The sequence below is a fragment of the Bombus affinis genome, chromosome 9, assembly GCF_024516045.1.
Source record: "Bombus affinis isolate iyBomAffi1 chromosome 9, iyBomAffi1.2, whole genome shotgun sequence".
NCBI classification, from domain to species: Eukaryota; Metazoa; Arthropoda; class Insecta; order Hymenoptera; family Apidae; genus Bombus; species Bombus affinis.
This window is the reverse complement of record NC_066352.1, coordinates 14,619,631-14,638,969: the sequence shown is the minus strand read 5'-3', so window position 1 is coordinate 14,638,969 and position 19,339 is coordinate 14,619,631. Positions and strand designations below refer to the sequence as shown.

Here is a 19,339-nt window from a genome sequence, read left to right as displayed (position 1 = left end):
TGACACAAGTATATATTATACAAGATACACTGTATATATATATATATGTATATAGATATGTATATTCGTATATAGTATACATATATATATACACGCACAATATTTTAAAGAAAATCATTAATAAAAATGCTGACAAGAAGTTCATGTTAAACTAGCTTTAACGAAGATATTTGGTAAAGAAGATTGAAATATTAGAAACATTTGAACTTTAGTTTTTAAGAAGATAAATAGAGTGTTTTAAACGAAATTGAACGGTTCAGGTAGCTGGCACAGGTTAAGAGCGAGAGGTGGGGGTATTAGAGGCACTACGTTGGGCGTATATGAATACGTCAACGAGAGATGCCGTCGTTTCGCGTTTCGAGTTTTTGCACAACAGCCGTGGGCCAAGCAACAACGCACTCGCGCTCAAGTCGGATTACGTTCTTCAAAAAAGATTCGAACTCTTATACTGATTATTCCACAACCGAATTACTGCAGACTATCTTTCTCTCAATGGTTTTGGCCTAACCTCTTCTATCACAAACTACAGTGGAACATGACAAAAGGTGGCATCACTGGGGACGTGTTGGAAGCACGGACGGAGCTGTGCTCATTGATATGACGCCATTTTACTAACCTTTTCGGCGCGGATCGCGACGATCCACTTAAGGTGCTCCATTTCGTATCACTTCAAGAGCGTCCGATTCTATCGTTCAGATTTTACAAACCGTATACATACTTCCTTAATTCGAAGCGATTCGTTCAAGCCGAAATTTACCGGAAGGTACGCATCTCTCATAACACTAGGATCATTTTTGTATGCAACAAAAGTTTATCAGCAATACTTTTCTGCTGAATCTTGTTATCACGGCATCCTGATTTCGTGTGTTCTTCCATTCGTCACATTTTAACATTAATTTCATTGTAGTAAACTGTTTTTGTGAGAACTTTGGGATTGAATCATTGTGGAATGATGTTCACTACGAAAGGCTTCTTGCATGTCATACCATGTACTCAGTTTTGTAATACCCTCGTCAGAGGTATTATAATTAATTGCTTGTTACTTTACTCAGTGTAATTTAAACTTAAAGTTTAATTTTCTGTGATTTATTATCAACATGATGTTCAATGTTTTTCACTTGATTTATGGATCGTCTTTCAAAGCTAATTAAAATGTTTTTGTTTTCTTAAACTGCTATGTAACAGATTAAATTCTGCATAAAAAGTGATTTTAAATATTTGGTTATATAACTATTCTTGTTGTTATAATTATATCCATAAAATAGCAAAGAAAGATTTTTTAATAAGTTGAATGTAACAGGTGGCTTTGTAAATATATCAATTATAACATTGATTAGAATAGGAATGATATATAATTTTGGTGCTCTTAATTTTTGTTTAATTAACATATATGATTTAAACATTTAATATAATGATTTGTTAATGTTATAATTGTTTGAATAATATTTATGACACATACACACCGCATTCTCCTATATAATAGACTATAATAGTTTATGAAATAAACATTTCACGATCGTGTAACCTCTTGTATTAATTCACCATATTTTGTAGTGGTTGTTAATCTAATACATAATTAATTACTGTACAAAACAAATATTTCTTTCCTACTAGAATACTTTTATATTAAAACATACTTTATATGTTGTAGGTAATATCACTGTAGCTAAGCAGTGCTATTATGGAAGATGAAGATGGTGAAAGTAAAGTTATGGATATGTGGAACATTTTGGGAAAACGACAACTTAAAGATACTTCTATTGAAAATTCGCTAAAGTCATCAATTGACAGTATATACACTGATGTGATAGAAGAAGAAAAACAATTATTGCAATATAATTCTATTGCATCCAAAGATTCTCCAAGCAAAAATAACAGTACAGGATCGAAAATTGTGTTTAAAGGTTTCAAGAAACGTATTTTGGCACAAGCTCAAGAAACACAAACGAATACATTGAAAAATATAACACAGGAACAACAATCACCACATTCTAATGCATCCAAAAGTAGCAAGGAAAAAAGGGCAGAAATTAAACGGGGCAAAATAACAGAATATGCGCAATATTTGGGTCTTCAGCCTTCGTCAAAGAATAAGTGTTCAAAGTGTCAATCGTCATCGAGTTTGTGCTCTACATTGAAACAAATTTCATGTACTTGCAATTCCACAATGACACCAATGCCCAGCACATCAGAATCATCTACAGTGTCACATTCTCCTAATTTTAAAATTACAAGAAAAGTTTATCTTTGTGCAGCATGTGGCACGTATTTCGAAAATTGGAACTTATTTTTACATATGAGGGATATACATAAACGTCATATATGTTTATTTTGTCTTGGAATGTTTGGTCAAGCTGAAAGGTTGTCGCATCATTTGACAAAGAAACATAGTGTTCCAGAAATGGCGTTTACATCTGTCGAAGATTTTTATGGTGCTTTCAAAGGATCGTGTTATCTAGTTTGTTGTACATGTGAGAAAGTTTTTTCAGAAACGGATAATTTTTATAATCATTTCTGTTCACCAACGTCTAAGCAAGATGTTACTGCTTCCATATGCACATTATGTAGACAAACAGGTTCACACGCAAGTACATGCAGTTTAGCCATTGAAACCAGTAAAGAAGTAAATTCTGCTTTACCACCTACTACGCAAACAGGAATAATGTCGACTAATATACTTGATAAAGATGTAAATAGTGAAAACAAGACTGTTCCAAGGAAATCGATGAAAAATAATAGGTCTAAACATATGGAAGACGGTACATCCAATCAACAAAAAGTAAATATTCACGCAAAAAAGATCAATAATAAAGTTGCTGTATCTCAGTTAAACGAAAGTCAAGTAGTCGATGAAACATTAAGTAGAGATGAAAATTCTCAGAACGTAGTAATGCACAATGTGGTTAAAGATACCGTTTCAGAGACAATAATGGAAGTTTCAAAGTGTATCGAAGATTCCATTGAAGAAAAGGAAGAAACAAATGAAAAAGAGGTTTGTCCAAATAATTTGGAATTAAATTCAACCGATTCACCCAGCCATAATATGCCATATGATAGTGTAACGGAAACTATTATGGAGGTATCGCGATGTACAAATAACGTAGAAGATATTGATGACAAAATTAAGAAAGAAAATGTAAACGTAATCGATATGTTGAATACATCTGATAAATCAGAAACGAATTCTACTAAACTCGATACGAAAACTGTAAATTCGACCGAAGAAACTAATATTAAGATAGACGATGTTAATTCTGTTAAGATTGACGATGTTAATCAAGAAACAGAAGAAGATGTAGCCAAAAAGAAAACAGAAGAAATTGTATTGGAAACAGACTCTCAGTCACAAATGTCTGAAAGTTCTGCACATAGTCCAGTTAGCCGATCATTATTTAGTCCGCAACACGAATCACATGTATCCGACCTTCAACCCAAAGAAAAAGCTTATGACAATGATAACAAAGAAAATTTTGATGTACCTAATGAATCTCAATCTTCGATATCGTTCAATACCAGTGAAGCTCCTGATAGAAGTTTAGTTATAAAGATATGTACCAATAGAAATTCTCAGTTTTCTGTTGCGACCAATAGCGAAAATATAGAAAATAATATTGTTAAGAAGGAAGAAGAAAACAACAATGCAGAAAGTTCACTGACAGAGGAGAAAGAATGCAACATGTTTGAAGAGGACAAGGACAACAGCGTTAGTTATCAAGTGAATGACGAAGACAGCGATTCCGATAGTTCGAAATTAGCGGTCGTAGATAACATGCCCGAAGAGACGGAGAATATCGAAGAAACTAGCGAACATAAAGCGGTAACCGGAATTAAAATTGAAACGGACATGAGTATCGAAAACAATGAAAATGAGACTGAAATTACCGATGAAAAAACAACAAATAATATAGATACAAATGAAAAATGGGATGAAGAAATGAAAGACGATAGTCAAAGTCGGGTAGAGAATATAGCACAGTCTCAAATGCAGCCAAGCGATGGAATAATATTGGCCGGAGAAGATGTTCCTTGCATCGATCTTAACGTTGATGGTATTTTAGACAGTATAGAAATAGAAGATTTATTGAAACGTTGTATAGAAGCAGCAAGTCCTTTCTGCGTTTACTGTAATCACGCACGTCATATAGCAGTGAATGGTAAGCAACTAGGACTGCACATGCTTGCGGAACATAAATTTCAACCTCAACATCCTGCCATAATTATTCAAGCAGAACAATTTATTACTAGAGTGAAAAAGTCTCTCGATGAATTAGATTCTTACTTCTTTAATTTAGATTCTTACAGTAGCACAAACGGTACATACAATATTCCAAACGTGAGGACGTACGAATGTTTTCATTGTAGATTTCACTCTGCCATACACAAGGAACTTTATTTGCATAACCGAAAGATGCATCAAAAGACAATCTTGATCTGTATAATGTGTAAATCCACTTTTTATAGTTATAGCGAACTACTTTGTCACTTATGTCCTGGAACTTACTCTCCAAACATTAACGTTAGATACAGATGTTGTCTGTGCCCCATGGCAAATCTTCCATCTGCATTTAGATTAATGGTACATTTACGCAAAAGGCATCATGCATGCGACGTTTGTTTGGAATCTACCGGAAATCAACAGCGTCTTTCGAATCACGTTTGGAAACATAAGCTTCATCATTTATGTTATAGATGTGGTATTGCATACAGAAACAAACCAGACATTACCAAACATTTATTTTGGAAACATGGAACGGAAAGCGTACTGTGTAAAAAGTGTTTACAGAAAAAGTGGCCGCATATTTATCACTTTTGTATACCACCCACGGCTTTCGTTTGCGAAGAATGTGGTTCTAGCTTTTCACGAGCCGTTGCTTTAAAAGTACATAAAAGGTTACATTCCGGAGATCATCCGTATGCTTGTAGCGAGTGCTCCGAGCGTTTCATTTCTCGAAAACTGTTAGACAAGCATGAAAACGCCCATAAAGAACCACCAGCAGTTAGCAAAAATTTAATGGACACGGTGAGTCAACAACCATCGATCAACGAGGAAAAATCAGAGAAAGAAAAAGTAGGCATAAGCGATGGTAATGTGTCTGCAACCGAGTTGGTGAAAGATATTAAAGAACCTGTGAAAAAGGTCGTTGACGTGTACGATTTGCCACCTTTGAATTTGTCTTCGGAAAGTGATACGGATTCCGAGGAGGAGAAACCAGAGATCAAGGAACCGGAGAACACCGAAAAAGTTAAATCAAACGAAGAAAATGCACCATCTTCCGCGGATCAACCAAATTTCACTTCCTCCGAGGCTGTTGCAGACAGCATAGTAGAGGTTGAACAGAACGAGGAAGAGAAAGAACAAGGAGCGCAAATCATGGATGGTATCTGGGATAATTTTAAGAGCTATACAGCTAGTTTAGAAATGAAAGAGACGGCTAACAATTTTGCGATCAAAGAACCAGAGCCAGAAACCGACGTAGCATTCTTAAGAAGTATAGTATTGGCCGATCATGATTATTGCGTTGTGTGGTCAGACAAAGAAAAGGATAACGATGCAACGTCCAAGATGAACGAGAAAGAGGAGATAAACACAAGCGGGGACCAAGATTACTTAAACAAGGTGGAGAAGAGTTCCGTGGAGGGTAACGAAGTTCAAAACAGCAACGAGGATGACCCGAATAAGAAAAAAGCAAAGAGTCCGAAGAAAAAGAAGCAAAGTGGTGGAAGTACATCGTCGAGTGATTCGTCTAGCGACAGTGATTCAAGCACTTGTTCTTGCGGGACAAATTGTAGCTGTAGCAGTTCGTCATCCGGTAGTTCTTCTAGTTCTAGTAGTAGTTCGGATTCGGATAGCTCCACTTCGGAAGGTTCTCCAAAGAAACAATCTAATCGGAAGGAACGAAAGAAAGAGAAAGAAAGTACACAGGAGCCGGAGACTGGATATGCCGAGTTGGAGAACAAAGAGATTTCTGTGGAAACGAAGAATGGATCTGCATCGGTTCCGATAGAACCAGTTTGCCCACCACAGCTATTACTGAGAGAGTCCGATCTAGAAACCGAGGAAACAGAAACGGACGAGGACTTTTACGACGAGCATCCTCAACAGCTTGCGAACAAATTGCTGGCGGAGAAACGAAATCAATTGATGCTACTAGCCGCGGTCGCCCCTGCATCCACGGAGTCAGCGATGCCATTGAATAACGGATTAACAGATAGGGACACGACGGTCCCTTCTCCGGATATTCCTCCCACCACGGAGGAAGATCAACCGCAGCAACAGCAGCAGCCGCAGAAGAAGAAAGTGAAAACGAAGAAACGAAAGAAAGGAGAGAAGACGAAACAGCGTAACGCGACGCCGACTGTCGAATCCATTAAACTAAACATTCCTAAAGCGTTTTACCAAAAGAACCCGGGTTATTCGGCTTCGTCGCCAGTGTTGATGCAATCGAACATGGCGTTGATGTCGAACGTGTCTACGAACGATGTGCACTCGATGAACGCGAGTGTCGAATCCCAAGCGATGGTTATAACAGGTCAAAGCATCGGTGGCAGTGGTTCCGAGGCAGAGAACAAACGGTCATCGAAACGAAAACGAGTACCAAAACGATTTTACGGTGATTCCAGTGATGACGAGGTGGAGAAACAGCCGACGGTGAAGTGGAGGAAGTCAGAGACGACGCCTTCTTTCGCTACAGTGCCAAGCGTAAAGCCATTGCCACCGAGATTGTCTATCGGCGGTAAAAATATGGCTTACAGACCGATCGAGAGACAATCGGAGAGTCTAGGAATCGCTACAGCTTCTGCGACCGAATCGGAGGAACCTGCGGATAGTAGCAGCGATTCCAGCGATACCGAGGTAGAAGCCAGCCAACAGATGCAGATGCATCTGTCGGAGAGTAACCCCCCCGCCCCGGAACGACCAGTTAATTTATATTGCTATTGTCAGTGTCCATACGATGAAGTGTCAGAAATGATAGCTTGCGATGCCGAGGATTGTCGCATCGAGTGGTTTCACTTCGAGTGTGTTGGCATTATGGTACCGCCGAAAGGCAAATGGTATTGTCCAGACTGTCGAAAAAAGCACGGTATTGTGCAAAACAGCGACGACTACTTCGACTGATAGCAGCGGATGGTATCTTGAATGCGTGTGGAAATTTCTATCTAGGCATATTTGATAATGGGTGTTTGAGTTTCTCTCTCTCTCTCTCTTTCTCTCACTCACTCGCTCACTCTCTCTCTCTCCCGCCCCCCCCCCTCCTCTCTTTCGTTTTCTTTTCTCTCGCTCTTCCTCCGTTTATCTATCTATACCTATGTGTCTATCTCTTTTTCCGTTTTTTAAAAGTTTTTAAAGTAATTTAACGAGAATACGTTCGAGGTGCTTCGAATATCGTTTGAAATGTAAAACGCTTGCTTTATCGTCTCTTATTTATTAGTTTGACGAATTCTATGGAACCTTAATACGTTATCAATTTTTAAAAACGTACGATACATTCTAAAAATACTAGATCTGTATTAAACGTCTTTTTATGTGAACAAATGGTTATAGGAATTATCTTATTTCGAAGTTGAAAATAGTTTTTAAAAATCTCACATAATGATCATGTAAACAGGATGTATCCGAACAGTCTTGAATTATTATTCACGAATATAACACGAATTTACACACAATGATAGAAGAAAGAGAGGGAGAGGGAGGGTCGGATGGTAAAGAGAGAGAGTGTGTGTGTTTGTGTGTGTGTGCGTGTGAGAGAGAGAGTGAATCGAATGTCCACTATTATTCCCAACGTTTTCTTTCTTTCTTCTTGGTAAGCAAACGAATCCATACACTGTTCCACGTTGATATTTTTCTTAAGCCGATACGATAATGAAAAGAAAAAAAAAAAAAGAACAAAAAATGTTTGTATATAACTGTAAATACGTCTTAGAGTTTATAACAAGGAAGTAAGGTTTTTTGTGTACATTTGTTTGTACTTCTTTTAAATGACAAAAAGTGCGCAATGTATAAATTTAGTGTAGCCGAATAGGCAAGTAATAGCGTTCTAGAGCGAAATTCTAGGCTACATCATAGAGAAATTCTTGAAGCCTAGTGTGAGAGGAGAGGGCTGTGTTTTCATCGATTCAAAATTGCGATAATCGCGGCTGATTGTCGGCACTGCTGGCGGTGTCTGTGCCCCCGTTAAAACGATCGAATATTTTCGATAAACACCATTCTATTTCGACAATCGGCTCGAAATACTGTTCTCGCTCGGACCACTACCATTTCGTTCCTTTTTCCTTTCTTTGTTCTTCTTCCCTCTTTTTTTTTTTTAAATCGCTTGAATTTTTCAAACTTTTACAATTATACGCGTTGAGACCTCTGTTACTTTCCCTCGCTCATCTTTCCTCCATTTTTAATAGTATATCGTGGAAAGTAAAGCTTCCACGATAAGATTTCTGTCGTTTCGTCACGCTTCATGTTTTAGAATAATGAACGAGTTAACGAGCGGATCTTTTATCGTTTTCTAGTCTAGTTCTTACTTGTTTTTCATAATAGCTCTTCTGCCGACAAACATTTTCCGGATGATTGTACAACTGTAGGTACTTTATTCAAATTAGTTAGTAGAACGCTTGAAATTTCTCTCAATCGTCCTTCATCGTGTAATATGTCTTGGTTCGTCAAAATCCGGTGAAATGTAAGTGAGCGATGAAATACGAGCGAAGAATTGGCGTATCGACTATATATTTCTGATCGAAAAAATGTTCCGTTTGTAGAGAATTATTAATTTTGAAATGGTATTTGACTATTGAGCTCGTATTTATTATTAATTATATTAAAATTATTTTATTTTGTACATGAAATCAGCCGTAATTTAATCTACCAGAGTATGACAAAAAAAAAAAAGGAAGTAAAAGATCATCGGTCAGATTTGATGGAAAAGGAAGATACCTGTTTACTGATTGAACTTACTCTTCTTATCTCCTTTGTACTCTCTGACCAATTACATCATTAAACAAAATTCGTAACTGAATCTGTTAATCGGTAAAACGATTTTGATTTCCTTTTTAACGCTTTAAGAAAGAAACGAATTGACATAATATACGTTAATGTTCGTACATGTTTAATAGGAAGTCGCAATACATTGTAATGGTAATAATATTAGTATGGTAATAATAATCAACGTTAATGTGCCAGCAATGCAAATAATGGCACACAGATTAATTAATCATCGTCAGCCCTCGTTTCCTCCGGCGATTCAATACCCATGATGTCCGCGATGAAATCTTTGTAAGATATTCTCTGTATTATAAATAATAATACATTACTTTCGGCGAGCCTAAATGATTATTTTCCTGTTTCTCATCGTTAATACCATTCAACGTTTCAACATTTCCATGGTTATGCCAGCTTTTATCGTAAAGAATAGTATAGCAAATTGATAATCATACTCGTTTCGTATTTGCTTGCGCATGTTTTTAACGAGGATACTTATTTTAAAAAACTTCAGAATTATTATAAAAAGCAATTTTAAACAAACTTAAGTATCGAAGGTTTTTTAGTTCTTTATCGGTTATCCAATTATCGAAAGTTGATTAAATTTTCTATTCAAAAGTATAAACGTAAAAGCAATAGAGATAGCGACAGCGCTTCGCTTTACGATTGAAAAAATATCAAATTCATAATTCACGTATCATAGTTCGATACTTTTTCACGCTATCCTCAACTTGATAAATTTTCTTTCTTAAAAAATATGTATATAGATACTTGAACAGACGCGTAAGGTCCATTGGCTTTGTATATTTGTCGATTTTTCTTAATAAGACAATGGAGTGTGAAGGTAATTTTTTATATATAAAAAAAATACTATCATAATATAAATACAATAATAAAAATATAATAAATTTTTCTGAACGTAAGAAGAGACGTCTCTATGATACAAGAGATACAAAATAGTAATGCGCGAATAACGACCAATATAAAGCGTTGGAATATATGTAACATGTACTTTTGTTGTTATTGAAAAAAAATGAAGCGCTTTAGCTTTGTAAACTTAAATAAGTATCCATCTATTTTTTAACTCTTAATATAAGAAAAAATCAAACTTATTTTAATTGTTAAATATACCTCTGGTAAGAACGTAAAATCAATGGATGCGGATTTTTTTCCGTTTCGCTCGTCATATATTTCATCCAAATTCTCGTTAAAACCAACAAGAAACCTCATATATGTAAATGCCTCTTGAATTTTTAATGGTTCTCCTAGAAAAAAAAACTTGCTTAAGGTTGAAATTAAAATTAACATTTGAAGCACAAGCATGAATAACATGTTGGACGTTTTCCAAAAAAATACATCAACTAACCAAAAGGTATGCCATTTTGTATAGAAAACTCCGGAGGACCTTCGCCAAGCAATATTTTCATAAACTGTTCTCGAGTTAATACTGGATTCTCCGCTTGCGAAGCAGGGATTTGACCTGAATTTGCAAAGGCTTGGAAAGCTTCTCTTATTTGATGCAGAGAAATTCCGAAAGCTGGCCGATGATTTATATAAAATTTGACAAAATCTTCGAATTTAATTTCTTCGACCAAATGACCGGTCTCCGCGTAATCTCTGTACGAGATTTCACCCATAAGGATTTCTATCTAAAATGTAAAATGATTTTACATTAAAAAAGAATAATTAGAACGAGAAATGAATTTTCCATCTCTTCAATTAAATAATTAAATAAATAAAAAGTGAAATCATTACTTCCTCGTTGCTGGGATAATATCCAACGACGCGCATGAGATTCGGTACTTCTTTAGTGCTCACTTTGTCGGATATTAATCTGGGAGTTATCACATTCTCGCCTTGATGTAAGATTTGAGCATAATAAAACAGGTCTTTCATTTCATTGATAAGCCAACCTTTTTCACCACCCTCTATCAGACAATAATACGGTGCCAGCCCTTTACCTCCTAAATGCGCTAATACATCGACAGACCTGATTATAAGAAGAATATATGATATAGTAATGTAAAAACTATATTGTATAGTAGTGAAAGTAGTAAGTGGCGATATTAAACGGTAAGAGCGGTAAAAATATTGATTAAAAGCAACTGTGTTAAAGGAAAAGAAAAACATACGAAATATTTTTACAACGAAAGCTTCGGGTATTATATATTTGCTTTTTGAACGATAAATAACTATTAGTATATCGAGGAAAACGATGTTTTTCTTTCAATTACCATAAAAAGTGGAATTATTTGATTCCTAAGTATTGCTAAGAGGTACCTGCATTTTATTTTCCACATCAGTGTGCACGGATCATTATAACCAAAAGTGAATAAAATGTTCCCATCATTGCTAAGGCAAATATTACTGACCTATTAAAACGAGACTTTGAAATAGATCAAAATACCTCAAATATATACAGAGCGTCTTGTAATATGTGGTCGTTTAAGGAATTGTTTCACGTTCTACGCATCTTCAAAATACAAAGGATCTTGCAAAATCAAAAGGAATATATTATTTATATATGAATTTACCTTGTAGTTTTCAGGTGCTGAATATGTTCCTAATGTTGATCCCACACAGTACGAGACACTCTTTATATATAGTGATATATCAAAATCAGAGAAAAGTTAGCTTTTATTATAAATTAACAATGTCTCTCTAATTACTGACATTCGGATTCACATCCAGGATCAATAGATTTTTTCCGTATTACGGTGTAACATAGTAAAACGATCGTGTACTGTTACGTCGCGTGAAACGGTCCGTGCGACGTCTTTCATTGTCTGACCGTCAAGGCCCAAGCACCATTAGACAGACCCTCGATAAACCTAAGGCCCCGCCATAAACAGAATCTTATTAATTTGCAGGAACCTTTAATCCTGCGAGTATTTCGGTAAAACCCCCGGTTTTTCCCATGAACAAGGTCACCCTCGAGCCACGTCGGTAGGAGCCTTCCTCCTCCAATTTTCATTTATTAACGTTAGCTATAACCAATGGGCATCGTTACCCTCGTGAACAACGAATCCACGTCCTTAGTTCAAAAGACACACCCACACCGAGCTTTCCTCCGTAGTCACACAAGAACGAACTTCGCTTGTTCTCATCCGAACAGAACAGTCGCTTCATCCCTCTAGACTTGTACTCTAGACTACAGAACAGTCGCTACATATCTATACTTAGTCTGTTCAATTGCTACTTCTGTTACATCAAGAAGATCACCTTCTTCTTATATTCTAGTATAAGGGCCTTGCTCTATTACAAAGAACATTCAGTGCTCATCTATCGGAGTGTCATACTTCAAAGTATCGTCTACGACATTTATGTCATACGTAACGGTGTAACTCTTTAGCGTATTAAGTGTTGAAAATACAAACTTTATAACCCTGTTAATCGCAGTGTTATACCACATCGATCACCCCTATTATCCCACAAGAAATAACGGGATCGATCTGTTCGTAACGTCGATTCTTATAATCGAAAGATCGAAAATACATGTACATTGTGCACGACGCTTCTTACCTTGCGTGGGTGCCCTATCATTCCTAAGATCTTGTAAGGATTTCCATCGAAAGGAAGCATTTGAAGGCCTATTTCCTTATTAGTTGCAAATACCATGTATTTACCAGCTTTATATTCTTTACCAGATATTACCTGCACAACGATCCTTTTAATTAAGTGTAAAATAATTTCCTATGAACTCAAAGAAGCAAAATTTATGCGATTCTACGTTACTTTGAAATGCTTAACCGGGGTATCACAAAGCGGTCCCAAAAATGTTCCTCGAATTGTTTTCGTTATATCGTTTAGCAATCTGTATTTGTACTAGATAATAAATGTTATAATGTTACATGTAAATATTATATGAAATGGCTCATCTTGTAGTAACATACTTGTGTATGTATACAAAGGATTCTGTGTATTTTGGTAATTGACGATACAACCAACGAAAGAGCGATTTCGTAGCACGAAGAAATAAATTGAAAGTATATGATAAAATTTTATCGTATTATCTCAAAATTTTGTTTTCGATAATATAATATCTCTACTTATATTATATCATAGAGTTGCCCCTTTCTCGATCGTAACGTAATATCAATTACGAGGTTTATGTACTATGTATACATACATACATATGTATATGAATATATAGACGTACAGATAGATTCGATATGAAACCCGATGACGATATGATAAAAAGTCTTATCTCAGTTTTAATTTAATGTTCCGAATAGTAGAATCAGTTAAAAGATAACCAGATTATTACTTCGGAATTAGAGTACATTAGAAATCCTTCAACGCCCAACTTAGGGTACCAGGCGAGACAAAGAGGAATAGCTTCGCATTCAATTTGGCAAATGTTTATTATCTGCAAACCAGGGAAAGGATATGGCCCACTGGAAAATGCAGAGAATTTCTAGAGTTTAATTGTACGTTATATGTATTTTTCTCTGTTATCTGAAATATCTGATTTACCTATTTTTAAGATCGTACTCAATTAGGTTCCGATCTTCTCCTACCGAAAAAAAACGATATACAACGCTTTCGATAGTAGCTGGCCCGAAAAGTATATCTCTTATTTTCGCAGTATGAGAATGATACTTTCCAACAAAATCCCATAAACGGGAACCGCTTGGCGAATCACCTATTTTTTTAAATACCGCTACCACTAGCGCGTTATCCTAAAAGAAGTTAAGAGGTTGCTTTTTGCCTTATGTCATAACGATCATAAAGAAAATTTCATTTCCGATTAAATTGTTCAACAATAGATGCGATATTAGTTTACGGTTCGATGATACTGCTTATTTACCGCGTAAGCCATGTATTCTTCGCACTCTGTGAAAGCCAATTTAAGTATCGATTCCGTGGAATGTTTGTAAGGATATTTATCAAGAGGTTCTAAAGTGAGAGGATGCAACATCCAAAGGGCTCCATTTTCAAGGCCACATGCTAGTAAATTACCTTCAAAATCATTGAAATGTTTTACATTGAAAATCGTCCGGTCTGTAATTCGAAAATATCATGAAAGATCATAGTCGACAAAAGATTCACCTATCGGTGAATATTTCAATGCTGTAACAGCGATTAGTTTCTCGTGACTCTGTGGGCATGTGACATAAGTTATAGCTCCTTTCTTTGCTTGCTTATCCAATAGTATACTAAAATCTGGAAGAGGTGGGGTTTTCCTGCGTACGATACGCTTATGTCTTTCATAATCGTACAAAGAGATGAAACCTTGTAGATTACCGGTGACTATAAAATTGCTAATGAATGATAGCAAGGTGTTACGAAGAAGTATTATGAAGATTAAACTATATATACTACGTCGTAAAAGACAGATATAATTAGAACTTAATCAAGCTCCATTAGCGTAAATACCTTCGAGGATGCGCATCTAAACTGGTTATCGCAAAGTTCTGATCTTGAAAGATAAATCGACACTTTAACGTAGGAATTTCTATCGACGCAACTATTCCACTCAAACAACCTTTACGAAAAATATTACAAAACTTTTGGATATGAATTCCATTTAATATTAATTTTCTGAAAAGCTTGCCAGATTATTTAATGTTGTGAAAAAATCTATGCTGTATATGCTCTTTCAAAGAGCAAGTGTACAAAAATGTAATAGCACTTACCGATAATGAAATTTTCGATGTAAAAAGGAGCACCTTCGACGGTAGCATCGGTAGGCGCGTGAAGTAATTTTGTAAATGCTTGCTGATTTTTATTGTAATCCTTCGATGTTTCTTCCAAATATACAGACATCGTCGATGGAACTTGATCGCGATACTTCATCGACTCTAATTTTTCTATATATTTCACTTTTCTCTCGTCGATATCATCTCCTAATTTAATTTCCGAGTATTCTTCCATTTCTTCTTCGTTCTCGAAATCATCTTCTTCGTCAGATTCAACTTCTTCAACAAGATAAAGTCTAATCATTTTTTGCCTTTATGTTTTATATTATTTACGTTATTAAATTCTTCGAGTGAGAAAATAATCGCAATCGAGTTGATTGCATTTGAACGTAATCACCGATATTGGTAATCGATAGATGACTAGACAGATGATTTTTAAATAGTTTACGTTCGAGGGAAACTACCTGCCTACCTAATCGAATGACTAATCGTAAGTCGTTATTATTGAAAGTGGTGATGTAATTTTGCCGTAATGACCGAAGCAGGATATAGTACGATCAAAAGCTGAATAATTTCAACTTCAAATTCATATCCTTCGGATTTATACTATTTCGGAATTTTGGAAATAGAAGATATACCGTAATAGCGATAAATATCGAACTCACGTTTGAATTCACCGACCGCAGACACAGGAGCTAATAATGTGGACGAAAGATCAAAACTTATCGATCGAATAGAATCCAGAAGTTTATGTTGACACCAGTAGAGTATTTTTAAATCAAGATCGTAGAAGCTGATGCGCCCTTCTGAAGTTCCCGTTACTATCCTTCTAAAATTGTACATGTAACACAAATTTTGGTAATACTGTATTTACAAAAATAAGAAAACTTTATTTACGACTGGAAAATTATGCTTATAATAGCTCGATTACTAGTTGTAACTTAAAGTAAGTAATATAACATGTACAGAATGTTTACGATATCAATTGTCAATGTTTTTTTCGAATTAACAATGACAAACCGAATAAATCTTTAACCGGAGATGGTATATCGTATAACGTATATCGATATTTTGTACAGCTCTAATATCGGAAAATATCAAGTACCCATTGTGATATAATATCACCATAATACTGTTCTTCTCCAACTGCACAGACTTGATGTGTCTCTTTTCCTTGTTGTTAGCTGCACTCTGATTCTTATTCTTATTTTTCAGTCTTTCAACAAAAGTGCCCCAAACCAGAACGTATCCTACACATAAGTATCGAATATCAATCTTTATAACAAAGATCAAATTACAAGTTGCAATCTTCGCATATAAGTGGATTATATATAAGCATGTGTAATAACTTTGCGAGAGTATAAACAAAATGGAATAATGGAATAAGTATAAAGAAGATGTAAAAGCAATACCGTTTGTCGTTGCTGTTAATACCCGTTGTGTTTTAGAGATGTAACAAGAGCAATTCAAGATTCCGTATCGTCGTACGTTACCCAAAATTTTTGGTATGTAATATTTCAATTCATCTTGTTCCTAATTCGTAAAAATCATCATTATCCATAGCCAGATCTATTATATATTTCGCTGTTGAATTGTATCGAATCGCGAAAATCAATTCGTCGAAATTCTTATGGAACTTGTAAAACTTGCGCGCGCGAGAGCTAACATGTGTACATATATAATAAAGAAATTGTAATTGAACGTAACGTTGTAGGTGTTAGATATTTGCAAATACGTTTTGATTTCATGGTGCGTCGTTCTATTCGGTGTGGACTACCTCGCGATCCAAGGAATAATTTCCTGTTCCCTCGTTGATATCTCGTTGTTTGCTTTCTATCTGACCGCGAAATGGAAAAATATCGCAAATGATGCGATGGCAGAGCCAACTTTGACATCGTTTTTCACGAGAACAGTAAAATACGATACAAGCGGAAAGAAAGTTTAACCCTGAATTTCAAGGTCGATTCTGCGGCAACCTTTATCGATAAATCTCCACCGATCACGCTTTTCTGATCCGGTCACTTATTTTTTATACACACTGTACATTATACTGACCCATTTAAGGAATGCAACGCAGTGATCGGCAGTTAAACCAAACTCCTCGGAACAGTCTTCGTTGAAAGCTATTTCCTTTATTCTATTCGAAAAAAGTTCAGTTAACTCCGTAAAAGCTGAAAATAATTTGCTTTTGAGAATTTCCATCGGAGGTATTAATACGCGTTCTATTTTAAACAGCAAACTAACGAATTTTTAAACGGAAATGAATAACAAAAATTTTGGCGATAATATTAAAGTTATAATAACATATAACGTGATATTCTTTATGTAAAAGTTAAATAAGACTGGTAAACAATACTAATGATTAACCATCAGGTTGATCTTTCCCATACGTCCATAGCCAGAACTGAACTTTTTGGTGAAATTCGTTTCCAACAGTTACTATATACTTAGCGTTTGGGCTAATTTTAGCAGCGGTCATTCCTTTATCACCATGTGGATTAAATAAAGTCGAAATTGGTACACTGCAATAACAATAGCAATAGCAACTACAAATATGTTAGATTTTTTCAAGTATTTGATGTCATATTCGACGTTTGATTTGTATATTTTATTTATAATGTACACGATGTTTCGTAATAAGCGGACAATTATTTAAGCACCTAAAAGCAATAAAAAAAGAGTCCATATCTCTTTTTCACTTTAATTCTCTTTCTTCGTACGATGGATTTCAAGTATCCTCGTAAACAAAAATCCAAAAGTCGTTTTGAACATCTCGTGTGAGGGTAATCAGATATGATCAGAAACGATGGAACGTAAAATTTGCTATATTTTTTTAAACAAGATCAAACAGGACATACATCGATGCTAGATCCGCCTCTTAAATTGGATTGTCCATTTATTATGGAACACCCTGTACGCGGTACCTCCTGTAACGTCACTTATCTCCCCGATAAGAGAACCTGTTTGAATTTCGCTCCCTCACCTTTTCTGGTTCTTACTCATAACTCAATTCTAGCTGTTGTACAAAGCGTCGTGATAGTCAACGCGCAAGTAAAAAACAGATAAGATACGTTTTTCGCTCGTTGTGAAACGCGCCCTCCCCCTCCCACCCTAGTTTCCTCTCCATTAGTTTCTAATTAGTAGCAAAAGAAAAGAAAAAAAATTGTTTCATCGCATTTCCAAATTTCATTACCCAGTTTCGGTGTCCCAAACGACAGCTACGCAATCTTTTTCAAAATCTGCGGACAACAACCATTTTCCATCTTTCGATGTCGATAAAGTTTTCACCGCGTTCTTCTACAAAGTTGATGCACGAATAAGTCGTGTACGAAGATGCAAATATAATAGGCAAAAGATCGATACATACATGACCTTGAAGACTTATCGCGTATTTAGTCTTATAGTTGTAGATTATTATAACATGCGAACAAGCATAAGCGATGATCGTACGATTTTTTGTGGTTAAATTTATTATAGGTGTATCTGAATTTGTCCCAAAAGACCATAATAATTCCTGTATTTAAAAAGGTTACATATAGATAAATTCCATTTTTAACCGTACACATATCTTTACATATACAATATATACATATATACGTATCATTAAGGTTTGTTTTTAGGTTAGTTGCAATATGTATTGTAATATTAAATAGCTTTATCAAAGATTTCAGTTTGTCGATCTTCTTAAAAGAAATTTATATATAACCATGTAAATCCATTGCTTACAAAAGGACAAAGATTAAAATCAGTTTCTTCCTTTTCGCAAGGCGCCCTTATGTTGGTCTCTCTTCCACTTTTAGAATCCGTTGATTCCTTGGAGTACGATGGTATCGAAACATTCGCTGCCATTTTAATTGATTCGCGTTTAAGAAGTTTTCGATTTACGATCTGAAATTAGCAAATGATTCGCCTAACAGTTCTTTTACACGTATAGGCATATTGCGAATATTACAGAGACCGTGACAAAAGTATAGCACATCTTGCAAATTTCTTTATAAATTACGAATATTTAATTTGGATACATTCATACGTTTTCTACGTCGATATTTATCACGTACATATGAAGATGTTAATTTGTTTTGTTTGTAAAAACAGAAATATCGCGTTAATAGCGCACTATTTAAAATCATGGAAATGATATTTTGTACAGCCGCCGGAATTTCCTATCATTGAAATGATTCGCTTTGGCATTGATTTAATAAAAGGTCTTCGAATTTCTTTCGGTTTATTTTTTCTCGTTCTAGTAAAATGCATTCTTTCAATTCATTTATGCTATTGAACTGCCCTGCCGTAAACTGCCCTTAGCGTAAACAACTCTAGCAACAGTTTTCTATTATATGTATTTTACTTATAATTATGTATATTTCAAAAACCTTGGGACCATGAAAAAGAAAAACATTGAGAAATTTTTTTTCCGTCGTTACTTTTGCCCCTTCGAACCAAATATTGTTTTCCTCTGACATCTTTTCCCATCATAAAAAATAAGCGAGATATTCAAGATACCAAAGTTAGGTGGGACGCCTCTTATACGTTCTATACAGTTTTATACGCTCTGTACATTTTGAATTTTCTGTAAAAGCTTTAATCTTCGCTGCTTGATTATTATTATTATTCTCACGTGATAAATAAGAAAATGTTACATATGGTTATCTATTGGATAGCTAACAGAGTTTATGCTGTCTTTTTATGAATTTTCATATTGGTTACAGACAAAGGTCAAGTGACATCG

At 35.3% G+C, this 19,339-nt stretch overlaps 2 protein-coding genes across 3 annotated transcripts; one reads left to right on the top strand and one right to left on the bottom strand.

Annotated features, from left to right (window-relative positions):
* Positions 1-112: 112 nt before the first annotated feature.
* Positions 113-9,316, top strand: LOC126920257 (uncharacterized). Of its 2 annotated transcripts, none has more exons than XM_050730350.1 (2): positions 113-649; positions 1,652-9,316. In XM_050730350.1, exon 2 carries the CDS (start codon positions 1,682-1,684, stop codon positions 7,115-7,117), a length of 5,436 nt encoding a protein of 1,811 aa, XP_050586307.1. In that variant the 5' UTR covers positions 113-649; positions 1,652-1,681; the 3' UTR covers positions 7,118-9,316. The 2 variants fall into 2 exon arrangements, with proteins under 2 accessions (XP_050586307.1, XP_050586306.1); XM_050730349.1 differs by having other exon boundaries at positions 113-763.
* Positions 9,075-19,326, bottom strand: LOC126920133 (cilia- and flagella-associated protein 251-like). The gene is made up of 20 exons (XM_050730092.1): positions 18,337-19,326; positions 17,847-18,124; positions 16,976-17,156; positions 16,666-16,857; positions 15,716-16,143; positions 15,276-15,439; positions 14,608-14,886; positions 14,348-14,456; positions 14,021-14,154; positions 13,779-13,987; positions 13,445-13,650; positions 13,236-13,365; positions 12,704-12,793; positions 12,452-12,622; positions 11,503-11,595; positions 11,249-11,340; positions 10,724-10,958; positions 10,335-10,617; positions 10,100-10,233; positions 9,075-9,316 (listed from the first exon to the last, which is right to left on the bottom strand). The coding sequence occupies exons 1-20, from the start codon at positions 18,457-18,459 to the stop codon at positions 9,197-9,199; spliced, it is 3,651 nt and encodes a 1,216-aa protein (XP_050586049.1). The 5' UTR covers positions 18,460-19,326; the 3' UTR covers positions 9,075-9,196.
* Between the last annotated feature and the right edge of the window lie 13 nt (positions 19,327-19,339).

Excerpts from the sequence above, each read along its gene's own strand:
- LOC126920257 (XM_050730350.1), top strand. The coding sequence starts at position 1,682 with ATGGAAGATGAAGATGGTGAAAGTAAAGTTATGGATATGTGGAACATT.
- LOC126920133 (XM_050730092.1), bottom strand. The coding sequence starts at position 18,459 with ATGGCAGCGAATGTTTCGATACCATCGTACTCCAAGGAATCAACGGAT. Across the intron at positions 13,366-13,444 it reads GAGTACGATCTTAAAAATAG|TGGGCCATATCCTTTCCCTG; the intron begins GTAAATCAGATA and ends TGCATTTTCCAG. Across the intron at positions 11,596-12,451 it reads ATGTACATGTATTTTCGATC|TTCTCTGATTTTGATATATC; the intron begins TTTCGATTATAA and ends AAAAGCTAACTT.